This window comes from Lissotriton helveticus, chromosome 10 (assembly GCF_964261635.1).
Source record: "Lissotriton helveticus chromosome 10, aLisHel1.1, whole genome shotgun sequence".
NCBI lineage: Eukaryota > Metazoa > Chordata > Amphibia > Caudata > Salamandridae > Lissotriton > Lissotriton helveticus.
In genome coordinates, this window is record NC_136071.1 from 48,807,138 (window position 1) to 48,832,080 (window position 24,943).

General features: G+C 43.0%; 1 protein-coding gene across 13 annotated transcripts in view; it reads left to right on the top strand.

Moving 5' to 3' along the window:
- MBD1 (methyl-CpG binding domain protein 1) overlaps positions 1-24,943 on the top strand; it is a 1,384,891-nt gene that overhangs the window by 777,219 nt on the left and 582,729 nt on the right. For 10 of the 13 annotated variants that reach the window (XM_078664741.1, XM_078664738.1, XM_078664739.1 and 7 more), the window contains one exon: positions 2,010-2,174. The exons of the other annotated variants lie outside the window; for them this stretch is intronic. In XM_078664741.1, the coding sequence (XP_078520867.1) occupies positions 2,010-2,174 (165 nt within the window). The remainder of the gene's footprint in view (positions 1-2,009; positions 2,175-24,943) is intronic. 13 annotated transcript variants of the gene reach the window in all.

Below are 24,943 nucleotides of genomic sequence, written 5' to 3' on the forward strand. Positions count from 1 at the left end.
TTTCTGAACCACTCATGATCAGGGCAAAAGCTGCAGACCTTTGGATTGCCATTTGTGATTTCCTCCTTTCTGTTGTAGTAAAGTATGAGTCCACTTTGCTCCTGGCAACTGTAATGCTGTTATTCGTGACAACTTCTCTAACTTAACTGACAAAGACATTTTCCATCAGGAAGTCTTTACCATTGACATTGATTAGTTCCTAGCCGTCAACCAAAAACAGGTGTCAGCATTTTGGACAACACCCCGAATGACTAGACTTGTGTCACACTGAATACCATCTAATGCTTTCTTGACTACTAGATCTCATGTGACCTCTCCAAAGCATACGTCTGATTCATCACCAGATTATCTTTGACTACACAAGTTGATGCCAAGTTGACAAACAGTTCAACTACGTCCTCATTAACGCCTTGATGAAGGCCCTGTTGACACCATCACTGTAGAGCTCATCTCTTTTAAAATGATATATTTGAGAGATGTCCATATTCAGTCTGCAATTCCACTGCACCTGTCCCTTATGTTGATGGCATGCATCCTGTAGGAACCTTCCTCTAGCCAAGTGTAATAGGAAGAAAAGATAGTGAGAAGAAATTAGAAGAAGAGGGAATTCAATCCTTTTTCAGCCATTAAGTGGCAGTGGCAGAAACTAAAGGTGCTACGTATCCCCTCAAGTAAAGAATATTCTTTTTCTTCCTGATGGAAACACTGATGGAGAAAAGCATTAGCAGACTGTTGTGCTTCTAGACTGAAAGCCCTTACCTCATCATCATCCTCCCCTGGTTCGAGTGCTCTGTGACTTTTTAAAATTCACTTTGAATAATGATACAGAAATTCTAGCTTAATATTCTCTATTTAGGGCCCTCTAGTGTTCCTCTGGTGTTTCATTCTCCAGTATCCCTACTAACACAGCACATCCAGGTACAACCTCCACAGGCAATCTCTGTGCCTTTGCTTTCCACTTCAGTAGAGCCACATAAATGCACAGCACCGCAGCCTATGGAGGAAAAGAACACTGAATCAAGGAAATGCAAAGAATGTGAATTCATGGATACTGAACAGACAGAAAATACACTGGCAAACCTAGGTCCTATCAATGGATAGCACACCCTTCTCTACCCACCACCTATAGCCCCCCCCCAAATAACATCGGGATATACCAGTCTATTGGAGAGCGTTGCTCAAAAAGTTGACCGCCCTATGGCCGCCACAGAGAGACCTTGCTTTTAGTTCAACTTCAAAGATAATTCTTAAATGGCAATGCCTATCCACCTAAATTAGTAGATAATGATGCCATCTTTCATTTATCAAGCATCTTCAGCTGTGGAACGAGCTTTGTCTTAAATATAATTAAGTGTCTTACATTCTATATCAGTAGAACCTAGTATTTGCAGGCTGACAACGAAACTTTTTTTGCAGTTTGCTATGATAACAAATGTCAGACTGATCTAAGTATAATTTTTGGCATTCTCAGAGCCTGTGCTGCTGATTGAAGCTACAGTAGCTCTATTTGGTAATATCTTTCAAAGGATATTTGCAAAATAGAACCTAGAAAGACAATGCAGTCCTTCTCAAAGCACTTCTGGTTGGATATTCAGCAATGCCTGGTCGCTCATGGCGCTGCATAACCTGCTTAAATCGGGTCAGACTCATGCCCACCTTCTTCTACGTTTTCTTTTATGCTCCATTGCTATTTGTAATTCAGCCATGTATGTCTATGAAGGATCCAGTGCTGAAGAAGAAAGAGTAACAGGAGCTATCGAACCATCCAAGGGGAATGGACCTCAAAGCTTTTCCTCTGCATTGTTCAGAGTCTGGGTCATACAATGAGAGATCTAGGCAGCACAAGATGCAATGTTAAGTTATTGGTTTGTACTGATGTGTTAACACTTATTTACCAATGATTAACAACCTGACAACAGGAAATCATTCAAGCAAGCAAATCTATGAAAGATGCCAAAGCTGGAGAACTGTAGTTACAGGTAAGTAACTTTTCCTTTCTTTCCCTGCAGCATTTGTCCATCCATCGTAATAACCGGAAATGTGGCGAGTGTGAGCCTTGTATGCAAATAGTAGACTGTGGAAGGTGTGACTTCTGCCGGGACAAGCCTAAGTTTGGTGGCCGGAACCTAAAACGTCAGAAATGCCGATGGAGGCAGTGCCTGCGCTATGCCATGGTTGGTCTTTTTAGTTTCTTTTACTTAAATTATTTCAAGCATCTGTGCCTTGAAGCTTGATTTGGGAGCTTGCTGTTTATATTACTTGTTCTTAAATTCCCCAGGATAGTACACTATAATAATACCAGTTTGTTAGGGGTGCCAGCTCCATAATCAATCCTTAATTGTGTAATGCATCCTTCTTAAAGAGATGTTTGTAAATGTAAACCCTTTTAAAATCTAGGCACTTTTAGTCATGCAGTCATTAAGGGTAAATGACAATAACTTTGCAGAAATCATGAGAGAAGGCAAATTCAAGAGAGAACAGCGAGCAGCACATTCTTGTCTGTGGGGATGAGCTTCAGGAATGCTCTAGTATTTGGCATCATAAAAAAAATGAAATTGTTGATAGATGTTGAGAACTAAGGGTGGGACATAGAGATAAACCACTGATGCCCACAAAGGATCAACGTTTGCGCACTGCCACATTTTTATGAATCGACATCAGTGTGTGGTAGCTCTAGTATTGGAGGAGGAGGGCGAAATGGGAGAGGACCTAAGACCATGATGAAATGGGAAGAAAGAGTTGGGTGTTGTCAACTGGGACAACGACTGTTCTTTCTGTATGAGGATCCAAAGCATTTGAATTAAAAATACTCAAACTATGAGAGCGGAGCATACTAGAATGTCGGTGACTCATGGCAGTGTCCCCAAAGTTAGAGAGCAGATATTGCATATGTTGAATACACCATTCTTGAGTAAGAGACTGAAGTAATCTAATCCTAGGAACTTTTGCTGACCCAAGACAGTAGCAAGGAGGATGTATGTAATATAATGAGGCACAATACTACTGATTCTTTTTCAAGTTGCATGTCACTGACATGTAGCCTGGCCTCAGTTGTTGAAGTGTTTGCCTGAAGACATACAGGCAAAGGATTGCTCTTCAAACGGGGCAGTTGAGTCTTCATAATTCAAACTTTAAAATTAGATCTATAAGCAATACCGCCTATTATTAGTAGTGGCAATAGTATTACATCACGTTACATGTGCTCACCCTTTCCTTCATGGTTCAAGCAATTGATTGATGAAACTGCCACTCAATGACACCAAAGTAACAGTGGGTTGCGTTTGTAGCTACTCACGTCAAACTGGAGTTGAAATGTGCTATTTAAGCATAGCTGGCCATGATGTGCTGGATGTGGTCAACCCTTTACCCAAAGGTCTTCTGTAAGCTGACAGCTAACAGGCGAGGACCTCAGTAAGAAAGAATATAGGCGATGCCGGATTCAAACAGATCAGGGCACAGTAGAGGGGCAAGGAGTTGCCGGCTACAACCTGCATACTAAGTGGGCCTATAATAACCATATGTATTACCTGATTTGGAAGCATTGTGATTCTTTTTTCCTGCTCTGAACGCTCTCCCTTTTTGGAATGCTGGGGCTTGCTCACTCAGCCGAGAAGACGTTATTATTATTACTTGGAGCATGGCAGGATAAATGGATTACATTCTAGCAATTCCATTATTTGTTTACAAAATGTGACTGTTTTGACTATTCAATTATTTAACAGACTTGGTTGAATCAGCTGTTGTTTGTATGTTTTGTAGAGTTTAATAACCGTTTTCTATGTTTAAACCAATGTTTTTTTTAAAAATGAGCATTTTCTGGCAAATTATGGAAATTGACGAAAGGTAAGAACCCAAATACCTATCCTGTTTACCCATTTAATGCATGTTCTTTTCAAACTGGTCTTCAGCTTTAATCTTTATTCAGTACTATTGTACTTGCGTTGTCTTCCCAAGTGTTGTGAATTCATTTACATTTATGTCTTCACCGTTCATTTACTATGCTTTGCCTAAAAAATATTTACTTAGCAATGATTCTCCAGATTCATGAGCTTTGAATAAATCCTCACAACTGGGCTGTGTCACGGAACATTTTTTATAAGTCGGAATCTTTTATTTATTTTTACCCACAAATAAATACAAATACAAATTAACATAATGCTTTCCAGAGCCCTCAGAAAAACAAAACTGACATTGTAGCCCCTGGGAAGTTTGAGCATTATTAGCTTTGCGGACAAACACAATGATTTGCTGCAATGTAACCATCTTGGGTTATTGCTTAATTCTGTCTGATCAAGACCTGTGTATATTAGATGAGTTTTCTGAGTTGTTAATTAGTTTTTTCTCTGTTTCAGCACTTTTGACCTAGTGAGGTATTTTCCATGCATGCTCTACTAAGTAATATTTTACCCGATTTAGGAAAATATTTTCTATTTTTAGAACAATCTTATTATATTGGGCAAGTCAGCAAGGTCAGTGAGTACATGGCTCTCTTTTAATCTGTGTGGAAACTGTGGTTATAGAAGCTTCTTTTTTTTCTGCTTGGTCAGCATGATGTGAAAGCATTGTCAAACAAGCATTTGCAATGCAACCGCTCTCGCCTTTGGGACTTTATAAGTATTTAGTCATGCAGCACATTATCGCATATTACTGCAACGTAGCCTGGCTCACATATTAGGAAATGTAATTTCTGGTAAATGTTGGAAATTAATATTTTTAGAATGTTTGCAGATCTAATGTTATAACAATGCGGATTTAGGATGTTAAATTATGTACATACGCCTACACAGTTTTGTTTAAACATTAGCATTGAAAGAGATGCCATTGCATATAAAAAAGAGATTGGTAACAAAATAAAGTAGGGTATATGTCTGTGTACTGCCCATGCCCGTTCCACCTCTTATGAAAAACCACTAGCACAATTTGTCCTTTAAGTCTTTCCATCGAGTTACCATGATATTCATTTTGTGGCTTTAGGATCTACCGGGTGTGATGATTCATTGGTGATGCCATGTGACACGATTCACAGCTCACTCATGATTGCTGGGGCAGTGCAAATATGAAGCAGCATTTCCGACCACAAAGCTGCACATCATCATACATATTCCCGCCTCTGAAAAATACGGTCTACATTATATAACGTTGCAGTGATCCATGCCAAGTGAAACAAAAATCTTGTGCTTCAGGAGCAGCCTGCAATTATGGCGCAGCACACTCCGATGAGCTCCTTTGCTAGTGCTTCGTACAGTGACAGTCGGAAGCGCTATCAGAGATGCTCCATGCCCAAAGACACCACACTCAGTGAAAAATATTTGTTTATTTTACTCCAACTTCAGTCAAAACTTGTGGAGCGAGGCCACGATTCTCAAACTCGCACACTGTTAGAATGATGCACGTTTTCATAGATTCAGGTCACCGATATGTTGAACAGAATTCTCTCTCCACTTATTCCAGGCTATTATGCAGCAGTCAGAGATAGAGGCAAAGAGAATACGACCTTCTCTTGCATTGACAGATCTGGACGTTACGCCAATTGAGGACTATTAAAAAGTCAGACTAATCTTGCCTGAGTTTATAATACCGGTGACTACAGATGTTTGTGCTCACCTTTATTTCTAAGCTATCATGTTACAGAATATATTTACACAATGTAATATTATTAAAATAAATACAGCAAACTTATTGTATTTAGAGGAAAGTAGAATAAACGGGGAGCACAGCACACATTTAATCCAATTGTACTAATCACTCAAATAAGCAAAATAATTTCTTTTCACAGTTAAAGTAGTTGTTTATAGTACTAGTATCTTATTGAACTCCCTATTTTTGAGCAAGCAGGCACTTTCGTCTCTCACTCTGCATCCCTCATAAGAGAGTGACGCTGGTCGTGGGTAGTAAGCACTATGTTATAATAAATGCCACTACAGAATGGCATAGACCTTTATTTAGCTCATCCTCCTCGTGGAGGTCCTAACTAAGCCCAAACACGAAGTTTTCAGGTAGTTTCCGAATATAAGCCATTCTGCCATGTAGACTGCTAGTCACATTGCATTGTGTCATAATGTAGATTAGAGCTGACAAACCGTAAAGAAACCAGAGCCCCCCCATCCCCTGGCATATTAAAATCAGATGATATATTTCATGGCTGTGGTGAAGTGACTCTTCTCTAGGGGAGTGAGGAATTTCCAAGGGGGCGGGGGAGAGGTATTTCTCCCTGTGCCTAAAAATGAATGCCTTTCTGTAATGCAACTAGTGCTCATGTAAAGGGCTCTGATACCTTCGTGTCGAGTTCATGCTATATAAAACAGCAACAACAACAAAAGGACCTGCAGAGTAGAGCTGTCCCTCGGGTCTAATACCATTCAGTAGGGACACGTAAGTGGAGCTGTCCCTCCAATAATCCATCTTCTAGTTAAGGCTGAGAGAGCAGGGACACCCTCAGTAAGCCCTTATGACAGGGCCTTGCACTGCACAGCTGGCTCTCACATATACATGCCAATGTTTTGAAATAGAAAGAGGGAGATTTTGATAGAGAATAAAAGGGGGGGCTTTATTTTCCTCCTTTTGGTATATTCAGGCAAAGGAAATTTTAAGCAGCAGACAGTTTAAAAAATAATTTGGGGCATAACAAATGAGTGTCTCCTGCCTGAACCAGGTCTGCTAATATGCCTCCTCATGGTACGCAGCTCTTGGTAACTCCATAGAAGGCAGTCGCTGTGGTTAGTAATTTCCCAATGAATATATCTTGTTTAACACTGTTCTCAGCGAGGTGTCCAGACAGCAGGGTCATTTAGGTTGACCAGAATTTTAAAGCACAAACCAAGACATTTCAGTTTAAAAAATAATTTGGGGCATAACAAATGAGTGTCTCCTGCCTGAACCAGGTCTGCTAATATGCCTCCTCATGGTACGCAGCTCTTGGTAACTCCATAGAAGGCAGTCGCTGTGGTTAGTAATTTCCCAATGAATATATCTTGTTTAACACTGTTATCAGCGAGATGTCTAGACAGCAGGGTCATTTAGGTTGACCAGAATTTTTTTTTTAAATATATTTTTATTGATTATAACACAAGAGTAAAAATGTACATATCGGGTGTCATTTGGTGGTACATAGTACAGCGGTGAACGGGCGAATGAATTGAGGAAACACAGTACAATTATAGGCATCTGAAAAATATCAATACCAGCTTAGAGCTGAGGCAAAACAATACGATACAGATAACCATAAGCAAACCTCATCAGAACCCGCCCACCAGGGATACAGGATATGCAGATTGGACATTCGACACCCGGATATGAGAGACAAAAAGATCAGGAGAAGATGCCGCATCTCTTGTGAAGAAGGGAAAAGGGAAATAGAAAGGTCATAGAACACAATAAAGGAAAAATAACCCCCCCCCCCTCAACCCCCCACCCTGCACCCCTGCGGATGGCTACGACCTAACCCCACTAGCAGCGTGCCTGTCGCCCCATAAACTACACCCCAGGGAAGGGAAAAGATGGAGGAGGAGATGTATTACAAAACGATACAGGCTCCCGGACTCCCCTCCCCCCCCCGCCAAAAGTAGACATCCCCTACCGCGGTATTAAGCAAGTTATAACAGACTAATAAGCAAACCAATAGGGGAGCCACCGACAGAGAAAAGACCGTCCCGCCCAGCCCCCGGCACCACAGAGACAGCAAATCCCTTTTCGATCATAGCAGTCACACCAAACCCAGACAATAAGAATTCCATCTGGCCCTCACTCCCACAGAAACAACCCAGCGGAGCCAAAAGAAAGTCATCGTACCGAATTCAAGTCCAATTCAGCCCTGGCCCTTACGATCCATTGCACAAACCCCATCCAGTAGAACAAATATAGTAGCAAAAGAGTCAAAGTGTTGTTGAAAAAGGAGATCAATATAGCCAAAAAGAGTCAAAAAGGTTAAGTCTCGAAGTCCATCAGATACACGAAAGTCAATCCAAAAAACAGTAGTGGTGGTCTGCAGAAGAGAAGGAAGAAGTGAGTCCTGTGCGGGTTGACCAGAATTTTAAAGCACAAACCAAGACATTTCACAAAAATAGAAGAAAGACTATAATTTTACATCAAGCGAGCGCACAGAATGGCAGCGCTCCTCCGCAGAGAATTACGAAACAGGCAGTAAGAACATACATAAGATGCAATTTTTTATCCCAGTAGCTTGCCTGTGAATTAAATTGCTTTCTTGGAACAACTGCTAACTATCCCCGCTTTATAAAACATAAAAAAACACCTCCCCCCGTTTTGCCTATCCCTTGGATTAATTGCGCTCAACAACAGGTATCGGACAGTAGAGCTACCCCTCGAGATACTCATGTAACCATCAGCTACAACTCAATGCAGGTAATTATTTCACGCACAAACACCAACCCTTTGCTTTAACAGAACTACTGGTGTTTATAAGACACGGAGACAGCAAAGTAAAAGCGGCAGCTAATTGAACAGATTAGGGATAAAGGTCATCCATACAGAATTGTTTACACCCTCCATTCCCCTACTGCCACAAGCAAATAGGAACTGAAAGGAGGGGGCTAGAGCTAAGTGACAGTAAGAGAAGTGGGAAGGAGTCTGTCTATTAAGGGGAGGGATGCTGCCACGGCGAGAGGTAAAAGAGAGAGGCAGGCTCAGCTGAGAATGCAGCCTCTTAAGGTGTACAATCGTGTCAATGGGCAGGGCCCATTGACATGCCTGTACTTTTCATTTCTGTCATCCCTAATGTCGGCCGCAGTAGGAAGCAGGCCAGTATTTACAGCTGAATGGCGCCACGTAGTGACGTGTGCGCGTACAGCCAATAAGATGTAGTAATTTTTTTTATGCCTACCGGAGACCTTTTTCGCTGCCAAAAAGGTACATTTGCAATAGGTCTTGCAGTTACACGAGTTAAAGCTGTTGGCATTGTATATGAAAATGCCTTTTATTTATGTTTTTAAAACGAAAACAAAAATAAAAGGCATTGTTATTTGCAATGTCAATAGCTAAAACTCTCATAAATGCGAGACCTATTGCATTGCAAATGCTTGTTTATTAAGCAGGTGGGGGGGCACTGGTGTAACAAAGCGCAAGACATGGAGAGAGCGCAATCTGAAGCGCAGGGGTGGGCAAACGGAGATAGAGCCAAATGGAACTGGGTGGACAAGCAAATGGGCAAAAAAGCAAGGAGGAGGAGGGAGCGCACCAAGGACTGGGTGGGGGGAGGCACCTGGAGCAAGAGACTGAAATACGGAGTGTGGCAAAGAGTGGACGAGAAGTACATGAACAAGAAAGCCGGAAAACATGCATTCTTGTAAATTGCTTAATCAAACTAAAAATAAGCTTTGGCAAAGCCAATAGGTCTCAGCTTTGGGACTTACTAGATATGCCAACGTTTTTTTTGTCATGCCGCACAGCTACATGGCTAAAGAACTTAAGTAAAAAGATTTTAACCCACCCGGTCACATTATATAGGCTGGCACCCACCAAAGTTGGGTTAATAACAAAAACAGGGAAACTCTTCTTTTTTCTTTTTAGCAGCTGGGAAGCAACACAGAGGGTGTGGGTGAGAGGCAACAGGGAGGACACAGGTGAGGGAAAGAAAACAGACAGCAGAGTTGAGCACACAGGCGAATAAACAACATAAGCATGTTGGTGAAAAGCACATAGCTAATAGAGGAACCTGGAGCGCAGCAGATTGGGAGGTGAGGGGGTAGGAATACATGAAGAATACAGATGGAAAACACATGCACTCACAGAGTGTTTAAATAAAAAGAAAAAAAGAAGAGTCGTGCCTGAAAAAGTGAGCTGTGGAAGGACAAAATAATGTGCTTATGCTACAGGGGAGGGATAGACACAAGATGACGAAGGAAAGCGCAGAGAAGCAATGTATAAGAAGCAAGTAAATGAGTGACAATGATGTAAGCCAACAGCAAGCAACGGACAGGCGTTACGATCAGCGTAAGCTAACAATATGTCTTGCAATGGACAGCGCATGCAGTGTTTTAGGCGAGACCTTAAAAAGTATTGCCTGAAAGAGTGAGAGACGAATGACATCTGCACCTCTGTGGACCAGAAGCGCAACCCTCTGTGACTTTATGGGAGAGGGAGCGTGGGGTCAATGTGAAACTACAGATCGTGCAGTAAGAGCCCCTCCCCAAAAACAAAATATGACCTGCGGGGATTCCATCCGGCTGGGAAGGGAAAAAGCAAGCGGGAGACAAACGGGAATACGTGTGGTAAGGCGCCACAAAAGAGCTTGTGATGTGAAATGAAAGTGCTAACAGGCATAGGTGTGGGCTGCGAAAAGTTTGTTTAACAAAATAATGTATATGGGAATATGGTAGTTTGTGGGGTAATGGCCTGTTTTGGAAAAAAATGGTGTAGCTGCGGCTACGTTATACATGCACGCTTGTACAGTGACAGAGCGTGCGTTATAAACATTATTGTATTGTTGTGATAGAAGCTTGTAAGTTGTATAGTGCACGTTTATAGTTATGCGGTGCTCTAACCACCAGCAACATATAATAGAAAGAGGTGGGGCCCGGCATTGAGTGGGAGGGAGTGAGGGGCGAACGGGAGTCCGTATATGAGCGCTACAAATTAACCTGTAAGGTAGGCAAAATGCTTTAGGGCATGTGTGGGGCCTGTGCACAGTATGGAGGGTGATTTAAAGTGTGTATGCTAAGTTGTTTTAAAATAAAGTGTGAGGTACAGCAAAAAGTCCATGGGCATGCGTCTGGGCCGTGTAAAGTACGTGAGCCCCAATTATTTATAATGCCCAAAGAGGAAAGTGCAAAAGCGTATTAGCAAATGCGAAATACGGTAGTCTGTAGGGTAATGCTATATTCTAAGAGTTTTGTTTTAGCTGCCGGTAGTTGAAGATGGCTGCTTGTGTATTGACCAGCAGCAACATTTAATAAAGGGAGGACGAGCTAGACGGTGAGAGAAAGGGAGCAAGAAGCGAACAGGAATCCGTGTATTAGTGCTACAAATTAACCTGTGAGGTAGCGAAAAGTGCTTTAGAACATGTGTCTTGCCCGTGTGAAGTATGGAATACAAAATGAATGGCGTAGCAGGCTATTAGCATGTGGGGAGTAGTACCCTGTGGGGTAATGTTTGGTTTGCATTAGCGGCTTTTAACGCGGTGGAGAAGGAGACAGGGAGACGGTATGGAAGTTCAAAAAGAATAAAATGATTTATTGGCCGAAGTTCTGTAAACAACAAATGAAAGAAAGATTGTCTTTTAGGGAGGTCTTCACTCTCTTCCTTCAGAAGGTAGGGAGTTAATCTTGGAGGTTCCATTTCCTTCACACAGCAGACCTTGGTTCCTCGTTCCGGGTTGAATAGGCTGGGTCACATAAAAGAAAAGAAAGACTCGGTAAGGAGGGCGTTCCTTTAACTAAAGTATTACGGGGGAAAAGGAGTGAGGGACTGACACCCGACCGTCACCGTGAGACACCCGACTGTCACCGTGAGACACGCTATCAGTTTGAAGTGAGTTACGTGTGGCTGAGCTCCCCACTAGTCGGACTGCCCGCCCCTCTCTTCCACCTTCCCCTTATCCCACACAGCCCCCAGGTGGACAAAATACTCAAGAAAGCCATCAACCAGCAGCTCACCGAATTCCTGTTACTATTCCACCTTCTCGTCGTCTCACAATTCGGATTCTGTGGAAACCACAGCACTGAGACCGCACATTTTGCTGCCACAGATGACAACAGAACACTCCTCAACTGTGGAGAAACTGCCTCCAACTCAACCCTGACCGATGGATCCCAACGAACACCAGAAGACCGTCACTCAGGCTATCGACTACAGTAAGGCTGGCATCCCCACCCAGCTCCTCAGAAGATTCCAGACCATGCCGAGCGCTGCAGTCACTCATCTTTGACCTACCCAAACGAACCCACATCGCCCCCCACCTGAGAAACATCCACTGGCTCCCCATCCAGAAGAGATGCCAGTTCAGGATCCTCACACATGCCTACAAAGCCCTCCACGACCTGGGACATGCCTACACCAACTATCGAGTGAACTTCCACCAACCCTCTTAACACCTGCGCTCCTCCTCGCTTGTACTCGCGCACAACCCTCATAGCCGTTGCAGGCTCAACGGTGGCTACTCCTCTTCCTACATCGCTGTCAAGACCCGAAATAACCTTCCCCACCAGCTCCGCACAACCCCCTTGCAGATAGACTTCAGGAAGAGACTTAAGACTTAGCTGTTCGATGGAGACACAACATCCAAATACCCCTAGGGGTGACATTGTTACGCTTTACTAATGCTGATTGATTGGCCCATCCTTGACCTCGGGAAGTTAAACAAATTCTTGTAGAAGAAATCGTTCTGCATGGTCACTCTCTCCGGCATCCTTCAACTCCTACACCAAGGATATTATATGACAACTCTGAACTTAACAGACGCATATTTTTTTATACCCATACATCCCAAGCAACCCGAACATCTTTGCTTTACTGTAGCTGGCACTCATTACTAGTTTGGAGTCCTACTATTTGGCCTGAAGTCAGCTTCCCGTATTTTCATCAAATGCCTTGCTCCAGTAGTAGTCTCTCTCAGAAAACAAGGTTATCAGGTATTCCCCTACCTAGACGACTGCCTGCTAAAAGCTCCAACACCATAAGAAGCATCCAAAGCTACAACAGCTTGCCTCATGTTGGTCTCGCTGTAAATCATCAGAAGTCAGCAACTATTCCAAAACAGTGAATAATGTTTCTAGGCTCTGACCTGGAAACAATCCAAAACAAGCTTTTCTCTCGCAGGACCAAAAAAAACGACCAACACAAATGGCTATCAAATTCTCCAGACGAAAGTCCATTTCAGCGTGGTTGTACAAGTCACTACTGGGCATGAGGTCCTCCGTAATCAATCTAGTCCTGCTGGCATGCCTCAAAATGAGACCATTACAAGAGGAGCTACTAAGACTTTGGATACAGACAGAAGGGTTGTTCGACCTGATCAGTATCACCCTAAGTATGATGGACTCACTAGCGTGGTGCTCTCAGATTTGTCACCTCTGTAAGGACCTCACGTTTTTGCCTCAAATACCGGACTTCATCATAACTACAGATTCCTTTCTGGAAGGCTAGGGCGACCACTTGCAGGACCTGCAAATTCAAGGGAAGTAGTCTACTCTTCAAAAGACCATGCGTATCAACCGACTAGAACTGAAAGCCATTTTTCCCACCCCACAAGTCTAGGATGGCTGCTACCAAGGATAGCAGGCTCATGAGTGCTGATTCAACGGACAATATGACCAGCACAAGCAAGGCGGTACAAGATCTCCAACACTCTCTCAGGAAGCCCAAGGGCTTATGGAGCTGGCTCGCAACACACAAGATCTCTCTGAGAGCGGAACACTTATACAGACCAAACACCACCTTGGCAGACACACTCAGCAGAGCCAAGAAAGGATGTCTTGAGTGGGAACTGGATCAGTTGGAGCTGAACAGAATATTCTCACTATGGGGAGAACCAGCATTGGATCTCTTTGCGGCAAACGAAAACTCCAAATGGCAGCTCTACGCCAGTTGGTACCAGCTCCCATGGTTTTGTGGGAATTCCTTTCAATCAGAAGGTCTGGGATCTACGCATGCACTTTTCACTCTTCCCTCTCATACCAAAGGTTCTCTACAAAATGAAAGTGGAGCTATGTCGCCTCATCCTGATTGCTCACAAGTGGCCGACAACACTGGTTCCCGGAGCTTCTACTGCTGTCTGAGTCAATCCCATTTGCCTACGGACATTGCAAGCTCTATTAACAATTAACCAGGGCCAAGTCTTACATCCGGACCCAGCCTTTCTCCACCTACGTGCATGGCTTCTGAATACCTCAAGTTACGAGATTTGAATATTCCTTAGGACTTTAGGGATATTCTTTTGAAGGCAAGAGCGGAAGCCACTATCAAAACATACAAGGTAAAATGCAAACAGTTTGGTTTATGGTGTCAGCAATTCAATCTGCATTCGTTAGACACATCACCGGAGGAGATTCTACCTTATCTCCTTTTGCTGGCTCCATCATGCTCAGTGCCTACCTCTATCAAGGTACATCTTGCTGCAATATCAAGATATAGACACACTTCGCACTCTGTCTCGCTTTGCTCCACAAGAATCATCTAAACAATTAATGAAGGGGTTGTTTAGAGCTTTCCATCCGGTACAAGCTCCTCCCCCAGAACAACGTCTATATGTAGTCCTTTCTCAGCTTATGAAACCTCCATTTGAACCCCTTCCCACAGCGGATCATGAGTTTCTTATATGGATGCTAGCTTTGCTGTTGACACTCACTTTAGCAGGAGCCCTTCTTATGGTTCAGTGATGATTATGTGTTTCTCAAAACAAAATTCTTTCCCATGGTTCCATCGCAGTCCCATCTCAATTATCCCATCCTACAACCAACTTTTTCCCCAAATCCGGCATCATCAGCAGAATGGTCTCGCCATACATCTGACATTAAAAGATGTCTGAAATTCTACTTGCATGGTGCTAAACAGCTTCGAAATACAGATCAACTGTTTGTATCTAATGGACAAGCTCGACAGGGTGCTTCAGGCACCAAAGCAACTATCGCAAGATGGATTTCAGCTGCCATCCAGTTTTGCCACTCCAAAGCTGGCAAACCACTCGCAGCAAAGGCAAGGGCTTACTCAACTAGGGCTTTCAGCTGTCCAGTTTGCAGTTGTTTCGCAGAATAAAATATGTTGTGCTGTGAGGTGGAAGAGCACTCATACTTTCACTCAACACAACTGCCTAAAATCAGCACAACGCAATGATGCAGCCGTTGGACAGGCAGTGTTAAAACAATAAGGGGAGCCTCTGTTCCTGTATGTACTTATGATTGTTTACAGGTACATGTTTTATGTATGCATTTTGATATATATTGTATTTCCTTAAAAAAACCAAAGGTTACAGGTACGTTATAGTTGGGCTCACATTTCACTTGTACAAAATCAGAGAAATACAGCTATAATAGTTACCTGAGCTTACTATAAATTGCGCCCCGCAATGCATTGCTTATGACCTCACATATTATATCACTCATGGCATGGCCAGTGACATCCCAAATGACATCTCAAATTGCATCACCCCCTCGTGGAGCCATGGGTGGCCGTGGGGACTGGGAGACCACTACCCCCAGGGCCGGCTCCTGACACCTCCCATGCTGTCCACCCTTGGGAGTTAGTGGTTTGCTTTTGCTTGGTGGGAGCTGACCGCTCCCACTGAGCAAAAGCAAACGGCTCCGGCTTGCAGAAAGCAAAGTTTTCATATGTGTACCTACACACAAATATGTTTTCCGACTTCTCCTCTTTGGCATATACAGTGCGCAGCAGAATAAGGAAGTTGAATTATCAGAGTGTTATGTGCCATTTCAGCAAGGGTGTCCGTCTCCGTTTTAGTCCTGCTACTTTTGCACCTCTATTTGCAGGGTGTGAGTCATTTTCATGGCATTGCTCGTTTGCTCTACCTTCTTCACTGGGTTGCATTGAAACTCCCTATACTGCACAGCTTCCACATTTATCTTGTCTCTCCTGCTCACACGTGCCCACCAGTCGGCCCTCCCGCAAATGTGTTTTGTTTCGTAATATTTTTTATTGAAGGTCAAAGAAGAACATAACCATGTAGGTGACTCGCAGCGTTACCCACTCGCTGATGTCTTTTATCATTACAGGTACATCTGCACTGTTGCAAAAGAAAACTGAACAAGGGGGGAGGGGGTTTGGGGGTACAAAAGGAACAAAAACACGGAGGGCGAGGAATGAGATAAGAGAGCTAGTAAGGGGGGTACATATCTGCGTAGACGAGGTAGGCATCCTTCATAGTGTATGATATTATGACCTGTGACAGGCAATAGACTAGTTTGGGGCATTGAGTACCATCAATGATGAAGGATCCACGCCCTCCTGTAGGAGTTTTGCGGTAGGTGATGGTGACAATTACCCTCAAATGATGAACGTGAAGGGGGGTGGAGGGGGAGGTAGGGGTAGACAAGTGCCCCTATGACTAGGCTAGGGTGGGAGCATGCTGTGTGCTATGCCAAATATCCCTCTGCACCCAGAGTCTCAGGGTGGGCTAGTCAGTTTGAGTCTCTGAGGGGTAGGCTAGGTTGGACATATAGAGTAGTGGGTGTGTGGGGGCGGTTGGTGATGCTATGGGGCAAGGGATGAGTGGAATGTCTGCCTCCAATACTTTTTGGTCTACTATACAGCAACTTCAATCACACTTGAAAACGTCTACTTCAATCATTAAGCAGAGATATTTCTTGATCATTTTCTTCCAAGCGTTCTTTTTTTTTACCATCACTTCTAGTATTATGTGAACTGTTTTTGTCCTAAAGATTTGTTCATTGATGCCCATGCTGAGTATAATTTGCTGCCGTAGTGACCTTTTGTGTTCCATAGCATGTGTTACCATCGCACAGACTCGTAGATGAGTGCTTTCTGCATAAGGCATAGGTTGCTTCAGTAAGCCTTTTCACCGTGTTGTCCATGCCGAGATAAATACATCAGGATATGTTACTTAGCAGTTTTATAGTTTTTTACAAAATATATGGTAACACCACCCATTTACATGCTATGGTTTGTAGTGCTTGTCAGTTGAAGGTGGTTTCATGTTCCTTATAGTGCATGCTTTGAACTTTCAAACCTATTTTCATCAAATTGGAACTCTTCCTTTGTTGATGCTAGGTGTGAGGCATTACACATGGGATTCTTTGGTCTTTAAACAGCCTATATTTAACCCCTTCGACGCTCATGACGAGCTGGGCTCGTCATGAGGTAGCCTCCTCGCACGCTCATGACGAGCCCAGCTCGTCATGAATAATGGGTTTTTGAAAATCCCAGCGCAGGAAGGGAAAATGTGCCGCGAGGATGTGGTTAAAGGAGGAATGTATTAGTATGTGGTAATACACTCCATCCATGAACACAGTGATGGAGCTTGGCAGCTTTTTCTGTCATATGCAGGTCTTCATATAACCAGAACCTGCATGTCCATGGGACATTGTGCAAGTGTTCTTCCACCATGTAATCCACCGCTATTGTGTAGCAGTGCTTGTTTCCTTACCTTTCATAATTGGAATATTACGGAGCATTATGTTTTGTTTATAGTCATTGTGATTATTAATGGCTGTTGGCTGGGAAATAATGGTACTGGAATTATTTGTTCGCTGTAGCCCCCCAACTCCCCACAGTTGTCTTCCTTTTGTCCCACAGAAGCGACTGCTTCCTGTCGTGAGGAGCAGTGAGCGGGAGGAGGTGGGAGTCAAAGCGTTTATGTTATGGAGGAGGGACAAGTTCACCAAGTGGAAGTTGGCACAAGACAAGCAATCGGGCCATTGGATGGTGCAACAGACTAGTCACTTAACACCGAGGCCGCTGCCATTGGAAATGTGGTCTGATCCTGTATTTGAGGTAACTGATCCCCACATAAATTCCACGTGGAAGTATGTGTGGGAAAAGGTTGAAAGATAGCCAAGGCCAACTCAACATTAGATAATGGATGCTGATCTACCTTTACTCAGATATTCCACTTCAGTCTCACTCTCCTAGGTTATTCATTGTTATTTTCTTCCCCAGGAGTCATTCTAAAGAGAAATCCCAATACCAAAAGCCTATTTTGTATTTTTATTTCTGGGAACATTCCGGAATACAGTATTGTAGAGATGTATACAAAAGTTCATGAAGCGCATGTGACAGAGTGCATCTCCTTATAGCACCCAGTGCACGAGCCATACATGGCAGACCAGAAACCAGGTTCATCTCTGTATTGTGCCCCAGCTGGTTTAAAGAGTGCCATTGTATTTATTTTTGTCTGTAGTGTTTGGCACTCTTCCCTGGTATCCCCCTTTATCATCCAACAATTATTTTCCTTGCCTACATTTGCATAACCCCCCTCGCCCTGAAACTAGCGCCCAATTTAGATTCCCTCTAATTTTCTGGTTAACTTTTGAAATGGTGAAGTTCGAGATAGTGCTGTAAGGTGGAAATGTGACTTATCATTGGACTACATAGAACCCCATTCCTCATTATCTGGTAGATTGGAGTATCTACATATATTTAGTGCTAAACTCTACGCTTCTATGAGGGATCTATGTATACACATGGCCAGGTAGGCCTGTTTGTTGTGCAATATACACACTGTATAAGATTTGAAGTCTGCAGCATGCCCCTGTAAAAGTGAAACTTTTGTAGCCAAAACTCTTGTTCACCGGTTTATGATTTAGTTGAGCTTATGTAACGATTTCTACAAGATATTTGGTCTACTGCTTTAAGCTTAGGTCTACTTTAGCTTTAGAGTTTTCTTCGCTTTTGATAGCTTTCTCAATTTTTTTTATCCAATTTGTGAATATGCTACATTTCAATAAGTATTAATGCTCAAATCTCAACTGAAATATATTTTGCTTGTGTGTTAAAATTGATGAATTAACAGCTACCAAAACCTTCCCTGGGCTCTTGCAATGTTGCGGACCCAGCCGTGATAGAAGTAGAAAGTGCTACGGTGTTTAAGGTAAGGTTTTAATTTTCTCACCCCACATAAATATTACTAAATTTTAAAAGTGGCGAGGAAACCTTAAAGGTTTTAAAGCCTTTACCTAAATCACCGATGTCAGCCTTTGGTTCTCATGCTCTCATTTCCTGATGCACATAATTTGAGAACCTCAGTTTGAGATTGCTAGTTACAAAATATGATTTACTATTTCCCTGAAAAGACGAGATGCTGTTAAATTACTTAGTTTGGACACTTGTATGTTTTTTGTACAACGGAGACCTCGCCAACATGCAGTAGAGTGCTGTCAATGTCCATATATATTTTGGTGATGCATATTCATTCATTCTCCCACAGATGGTTAAGCTATTGTATGGTAATTACTTTTTGTCACTATTCACTGAAGATCCAGAACCTAATATAATAGTTAATTTCTTCACTACCTGCTTATGAGTGGGTTTTTTGCTCATTTGTTTAGTAAATTGTTCTCTGCAATCTGTTTCATTTTCTTTATTTTTTGGATATCGTCTAAGATAAATACCAGTTATTTGTAAGATTTGTTTTCTAATGCTTTTCTGCTTAGTATGCAACTCTCATGACATAACCTTGCTTAAACATGCTACCAAATAGATTTCCACCTTCTGACGACATTTGTTGTGTGACAGTAGAACATGTAAATAAGTGCATATTGAGATTTGTGCACTTTCTCAGTCATATTGATTGTTTAATTGCTTTTATAGGTTAGTTTAATTTTGTTTACTGATAAAGTAATATGCAAACTTACAATGAAAGGCATGGCGGAGAGTATACTAAGCGATACAAAAGGGGATGATGGACGGAGCACTTCAGCAAATCAAACACTTACCCCCCGTCAACTGATCTGGGTTTAATCCATCACCATTCTTTAGCCCACTCAGCCACCCCATTTCAGACATGGCTATATGCAAATCAGTCTGACCCTGTGCCCCATGGGAACAGTCCAGCCCGAACTGCCAAGCCATGTCTTCCATGGACCGGAAACAAGCATCCTGGGAACGGTTTTGGATTCATAATCCTCATCAGCCAGGCTATCTTGAATCCAGTGGCCAAGTGAGCAAGGGACTCAAGTCTGAGCATACCCTGCCACACTTAGGGCGAACAAAGCGATACAAAAGGGGATGATGGACGGAGCGCTTGAGCAAATCACTCACCCCCAGTCAACTGATCTGGGTTTAATCCATCACCATTCTGTAGCCCACTCAGCCACCCCATTTCAGACATGGCTATTTGCAAATCAGTCTGACCCTGTGCCTCATGAGAACAGTCCAGCCCGAACTGATGAGAATTATGAATCCGAAACCGGTCCCAGGATGCTTGTTTCCGGTCCAGGGAAGACATGGCTTGGCAGTTCGGGCTGGACTGTTCCCATCACCCCCTTTTGTATCGGAGAGTATACTAATACAATAAGCTGGTCAGTATGACTCGCTGTGTAAAGTGAGCAAGCAGACAGAATCCAGCTTCGCTCTGTATAATAGGTCAGACATTTCCCATCATTGTGGTATCCTGTTAAGTTAAGAAAAAAATGCATATTTTGCTGTCCTGTACTTAAAGCCATTAATATCATCAGTTACAAGGAGTTGGATCCAGCTTCTGACAGTATGTGTAAACAGTGAGGCAGTTTAATAGAACAGTGCGTGGCCATCTTTCCACCTTATTGTATACAAATAACATCTTAGATAATACTCAACATGGGTTCCGCGCCGGTCATGGCACTGAGACAGCCTTGCTTGCTATGACTGAGCATCTTCGCTTAACTCTGGATCAAGGTCAAACAGCGGCACTGGTCCTGTTGGACCTGAGTGCCGCTTTTGACACTGTTTCACATCAGATCCTGCTCCATCGGCTCGAGGAAGCTGGGGTCACGGATCTGGCACTCACCTGGTTTAGATCCTTCCTGTTAGGAAGAACTTTTCGTGTCTCTACCCCTCCTTTTCTGTCAAGGGCACATTCCATCGAGCAGGGTGTTCCTCAGGGCTCTGCCTTGAGTCCCACCTTGTTCAACCTTTATGTGCAGCCACTCGCTGCGGTAGCCAAGTTATGGGACCTTAACATCGTCTCATACGCGGACGACACGCAGCTGGTGGTTGCCCTATCGGAGGGTGCAACCGGAGATTGTGTCAGATTCAGAGCCGGGCTGTCTGCAGTGGCTACTGGTTGACTGCTAATTGCTTACAGCTTAATGCGGCCAAGACTGAGGTTCTACTGGTTGGTAGGAACACCCATCTATGGGGAGACCATTGGTGACCAGCTACTTTGGGGAAGGCTCCTGAACCGAAGACCGAGGTGAAAAATCTTGGAGTCTGGCTAGATTCGACTCTTAGCTTTTCCACCCATACAAAGGAAGTTGCTGCCACTTGTTTTGGCATCCTGCGGAGTCTGAAACCTGTCTTGAAATTTTTTGACGCTGAGACCAGACAGATGATAATCCAGGCCACAGTGATGTCTAGGCTTGACTATGCCTGCTCATTACTGTTGGGTGTAAATCGGGCAGAAATTGTCCGATTGCAACGCATTCAAAATGCAGCGGCTAGAGTTCTAGTAGGTTTGCCTACATTTAGCCCGATTTCTGCGACCATCCGAAGGCTCCACTGGCTACCTGTAGCCCAACGAATACAGTTTAAGATTCTCTGTATTTCGTTTAAAATCTTAAGACTGGCAACTCCTAGGATGCTCTGCCCGCTTCTAAATTTGTATGCTCCTGTGCGCACATTACGCTCTGCTGGCCAAAATATGATCGAAGTGCCTCGGGTCAAGCGTAGTAGAGCGGGAGGACGTTCTTTCCGCTTCTTGGCAGCTAAAGCTTGGAACGCTCTCCCCTCCTACATCAGAGAAATTCAAAGTCTGTATGCTTTCAGGAAAGCTATAAAAAATCATCTATTTCTGTACATTTTTTGTTGGAGGTGTTTGTTCACTGCTTCGCTCATGGTTTTTTTCTTTGCTCTGGATTTTAGCGCCGGGACGCCCCTTCGCTGGGGCAGCTGCGCGCTCTATAAAATTTTATAACATAACATAATATAACATAACCATGTAGGGCCTCAATTAATCAAAAATACACAACTAAGAAGTTATAAGGATGTTTTCCAGGAATATGTTTTCGATGCTCACAAGGGTACCTGGTTACTTACTAGCTTATTGACAAATTGTGCATTTTTATTCCGATAGAGGCTTCTAACTCCAGATTCCTAACCTGTGGAATATTTCCCCGGTGTCAAAGTGGAGCCAGTACTTTTTTAACAGTACCTCTGCTTGGTAGTATTAGGCATGATGTGGCTCTACACTGACGCCGTTTCGCACTGTAAATGACGTGCAGAGCATATATAGGTGCCACGCCTGTGCACTGATGTCGGTTCCTATCGGTCTGCGCCACCTGACGCGGATCCAGAGCTACTTCTAGTCTCCTTGAAGGCTTTTGTTACAAATTCTAAAGTGTGTAAGTGAAATGTCCCCTCCTAAAACAGGTTTCAAACCCTGTAAGGACTGTTGCAAACAAATGTCTGTGACAGATTCTCATCAGGTTTGCCTGTGGTGCCTAGGGTCGAGCCACAACTCAGGCCTGCAGTGACTGTGTGATGATAAAGAAGGCAAACTGAAGCCGCAAGGCGAACGTCCATTGCCAAACAGCGGAAGGCTCCACTACAAGACCACTCCAAGCACTATGGTCAGTCCCATTCCAGGTCAAGAAGTTGGAGTAATTCCCGAAGTCGGTCATTGTCTTCATCCACTTCTTCGGGTAAATCTAAAAAAAATATCACAAGAAATCCAAGTGGGACTCAGCCCATCACATACTCCTGAGAAAGCACGAGATTGTCACCATGCCTCTCAATCTTTCTCCTGGAATTGATTGATGTTGGAACATATCCCACAACTTGTTCGGCAAAACTTGAATTTCCGGAGCTGTCCACAACAATGAGGCAGATCAAAGAGTACATGCTCCAACTCGTCTGAACTTTACATACTCCCTCTGTTGCTTCTTCAGACTGCAAGGATCCAAAAGGTCTTCCATCTGGGCTACTGCCAGTGTGTTCACCCTCGGCATCAATAGGACTTTCAGAACACACCGCTGGATCTCCTCTGGCGTCTGTTTCTACACTGCCTCCGGCGTCACACTCTACGACAGGTCCCGGAATTTTGACACTGATACCGACTCCATCCACACCAGAAGAAGAGGTGCCCACTGGGCTCTTTGACTCCGTATTGGGGCCCCTATGACCTCGACTGAGGACACACACAGTTTCTTTCGAAGCGCCAACTCTGCACTTGACTTGAGATCTCTGCAAGGGAGAAAACGTATGTTGCATTCCTTATATGATACTGATTTGGACATTAATTTAGATGCTTTGATTAAATTGGGCAGCCATTCCACAAGAGAATTGGTATGCTGAACTTCAAGAGGCCCAGTGGCCTTGATACTTGCCCTCAGTCACGACTTTTATCACCACTTGGTCTTGCCAATGTGGAGAGTGTGTCCATACACCATGGGCATGCGAAGGGCAGCCGAAGTTCTCTACCTCCCCATCTTAGAGGTGAAAACAAATGTCCTAATAGATGTGCTCCAGTCAGGATGAACATCTACAGAGCCCCTCTGGTCTTTCAATGAGGCACTTACAGATACCCTATTGGGGGCTTGTGCCAAGCCTTCATCTGGGCCCCCGGTCAGTCACCATGTTTATAGCTCGCAGAGCCCAGCCCTGGCCGACTCTGCGCTCTTGTAACACATCCGTTGAGTGTAAGTTTGTTTATGATGTGGTCACAATAAAATCAATGGAGAGAGAGCATTTAGTGAGGTAGCAGGTGATTTGTTGAGTTTATTTTGAAGTGTGAAGACACCATTGCCCAAATTAAATAATTAGTGCAACGTTTGTAATTGAACTGGTACGGACTGGGGCGATTAAAGCTCTCCTATATAAATGAATAACAATGAGGTTTAAATGATGTAGTGTAAGGTGTGCGGAATGGATGAATTTTTGTTTTGTGGCAGTAGAAGGGGTGCTTGCCTTCTGTAAAGTGGAGATACAGCTGTCTGAAAACTGGTATACTTGCTAAAGACAGTATGTTGTGTGGTATACAAGAGCACTGCATCCTAAACAGGAGCAGTCCCCCAAGGCTGATTGATTCAGAATATAGTGCATGCACTTCACTTTTTTCCAGTGTGACATCAGCACAGTGGAAGTGCACTGAACTTGGACTGAAAGCTATCTGTAGGATGACCTGGAAAAAAAAGCTCACAGTTGCATATTAACTTTATTTTTGCCAATGATTGATTTTAGCATGATCATGCTTCTAATCTAAACATAGTAAGATCATCATTAAGGTCAGAATAAAACATTTCTGTATTTCACCCTGTAGACCAGCATCTTTTGAAACAAAATGTGCTCTACATTATGTAATCTTTACACACAGCAATATATATGAATATTTCCACCCATGTGGGAAATCTAGGATCACTTCAACAAAAACAAAGTATGCCTACTAGAGGCAGCATTAACTAAGTTTTAAGAATGTATTGTTTTGAAAATATAATCCAATTATATTTAGAATTTAGAATATGGTCTTAATAGAAAATGCAGAGTTGGCTTTGGTCTATGAATTACCTTCTAAATTTGATAGAAATTCATGTATTCAAGGAAATTCGACTGCGATAGGCCACAGCTTTTAAGAGCTGAACAAATAATGCTGCTTAGTTAGGTGAGCCAGCCACTCCATTGTCCCATAATGCACATAGTTACAAATAAGTTCATTTTTCAGGTATTTTGAGAAGCATCTGTGGTATATTTGTTTCAGTAAAGTACCCCCCCCCCCCCTCCCACTGCAAACCACACATTTGTTTATAAGGGTTTCATTATATTGTTTTTATTTTAATTCTTGAGTGCTTTCTACACAATTTGACTTAAGGTGCTGACCAATTAACTGATGTTGCGTACTGCATGTATTGTGCTACTACAAATGCAGTGGTTTAACTGGCCCCTGATTGGCTCCTAATATTTAAAACAATCTTTCACTTAGCAGTTTATCTGGTGCTTTTCATAAATTCTTTATTCACAACATCCTTATATAGAAATTAAATGTAAGGTACATATCAAATGCCTTTCAGGATTTTTAAATTGCTTCTTCAGGGAAACACCTGATCTTCAAGTTTTTTAAAAATACGTTTTATAGGTTCATGTAAAATCAGAAGTACATATCTCTTGGGTGAAACCTCAAGCTATTAAAAAACGGTTGTTCATAGAAAACACGTCTCATTTCAGTTCATATGTCAGTTGCATAACGTGAAAACTAATCATTATAGTAAACAGAAATTCTGATACCACGTTAAGGAATTGTTTTTTCAGTCTAGGCATATATCCAGCATGTTGCCAGGAACAATCTCTGTTTTGCACTTTAAAAGGCTATTACCTTAACTAGAAATTGTTG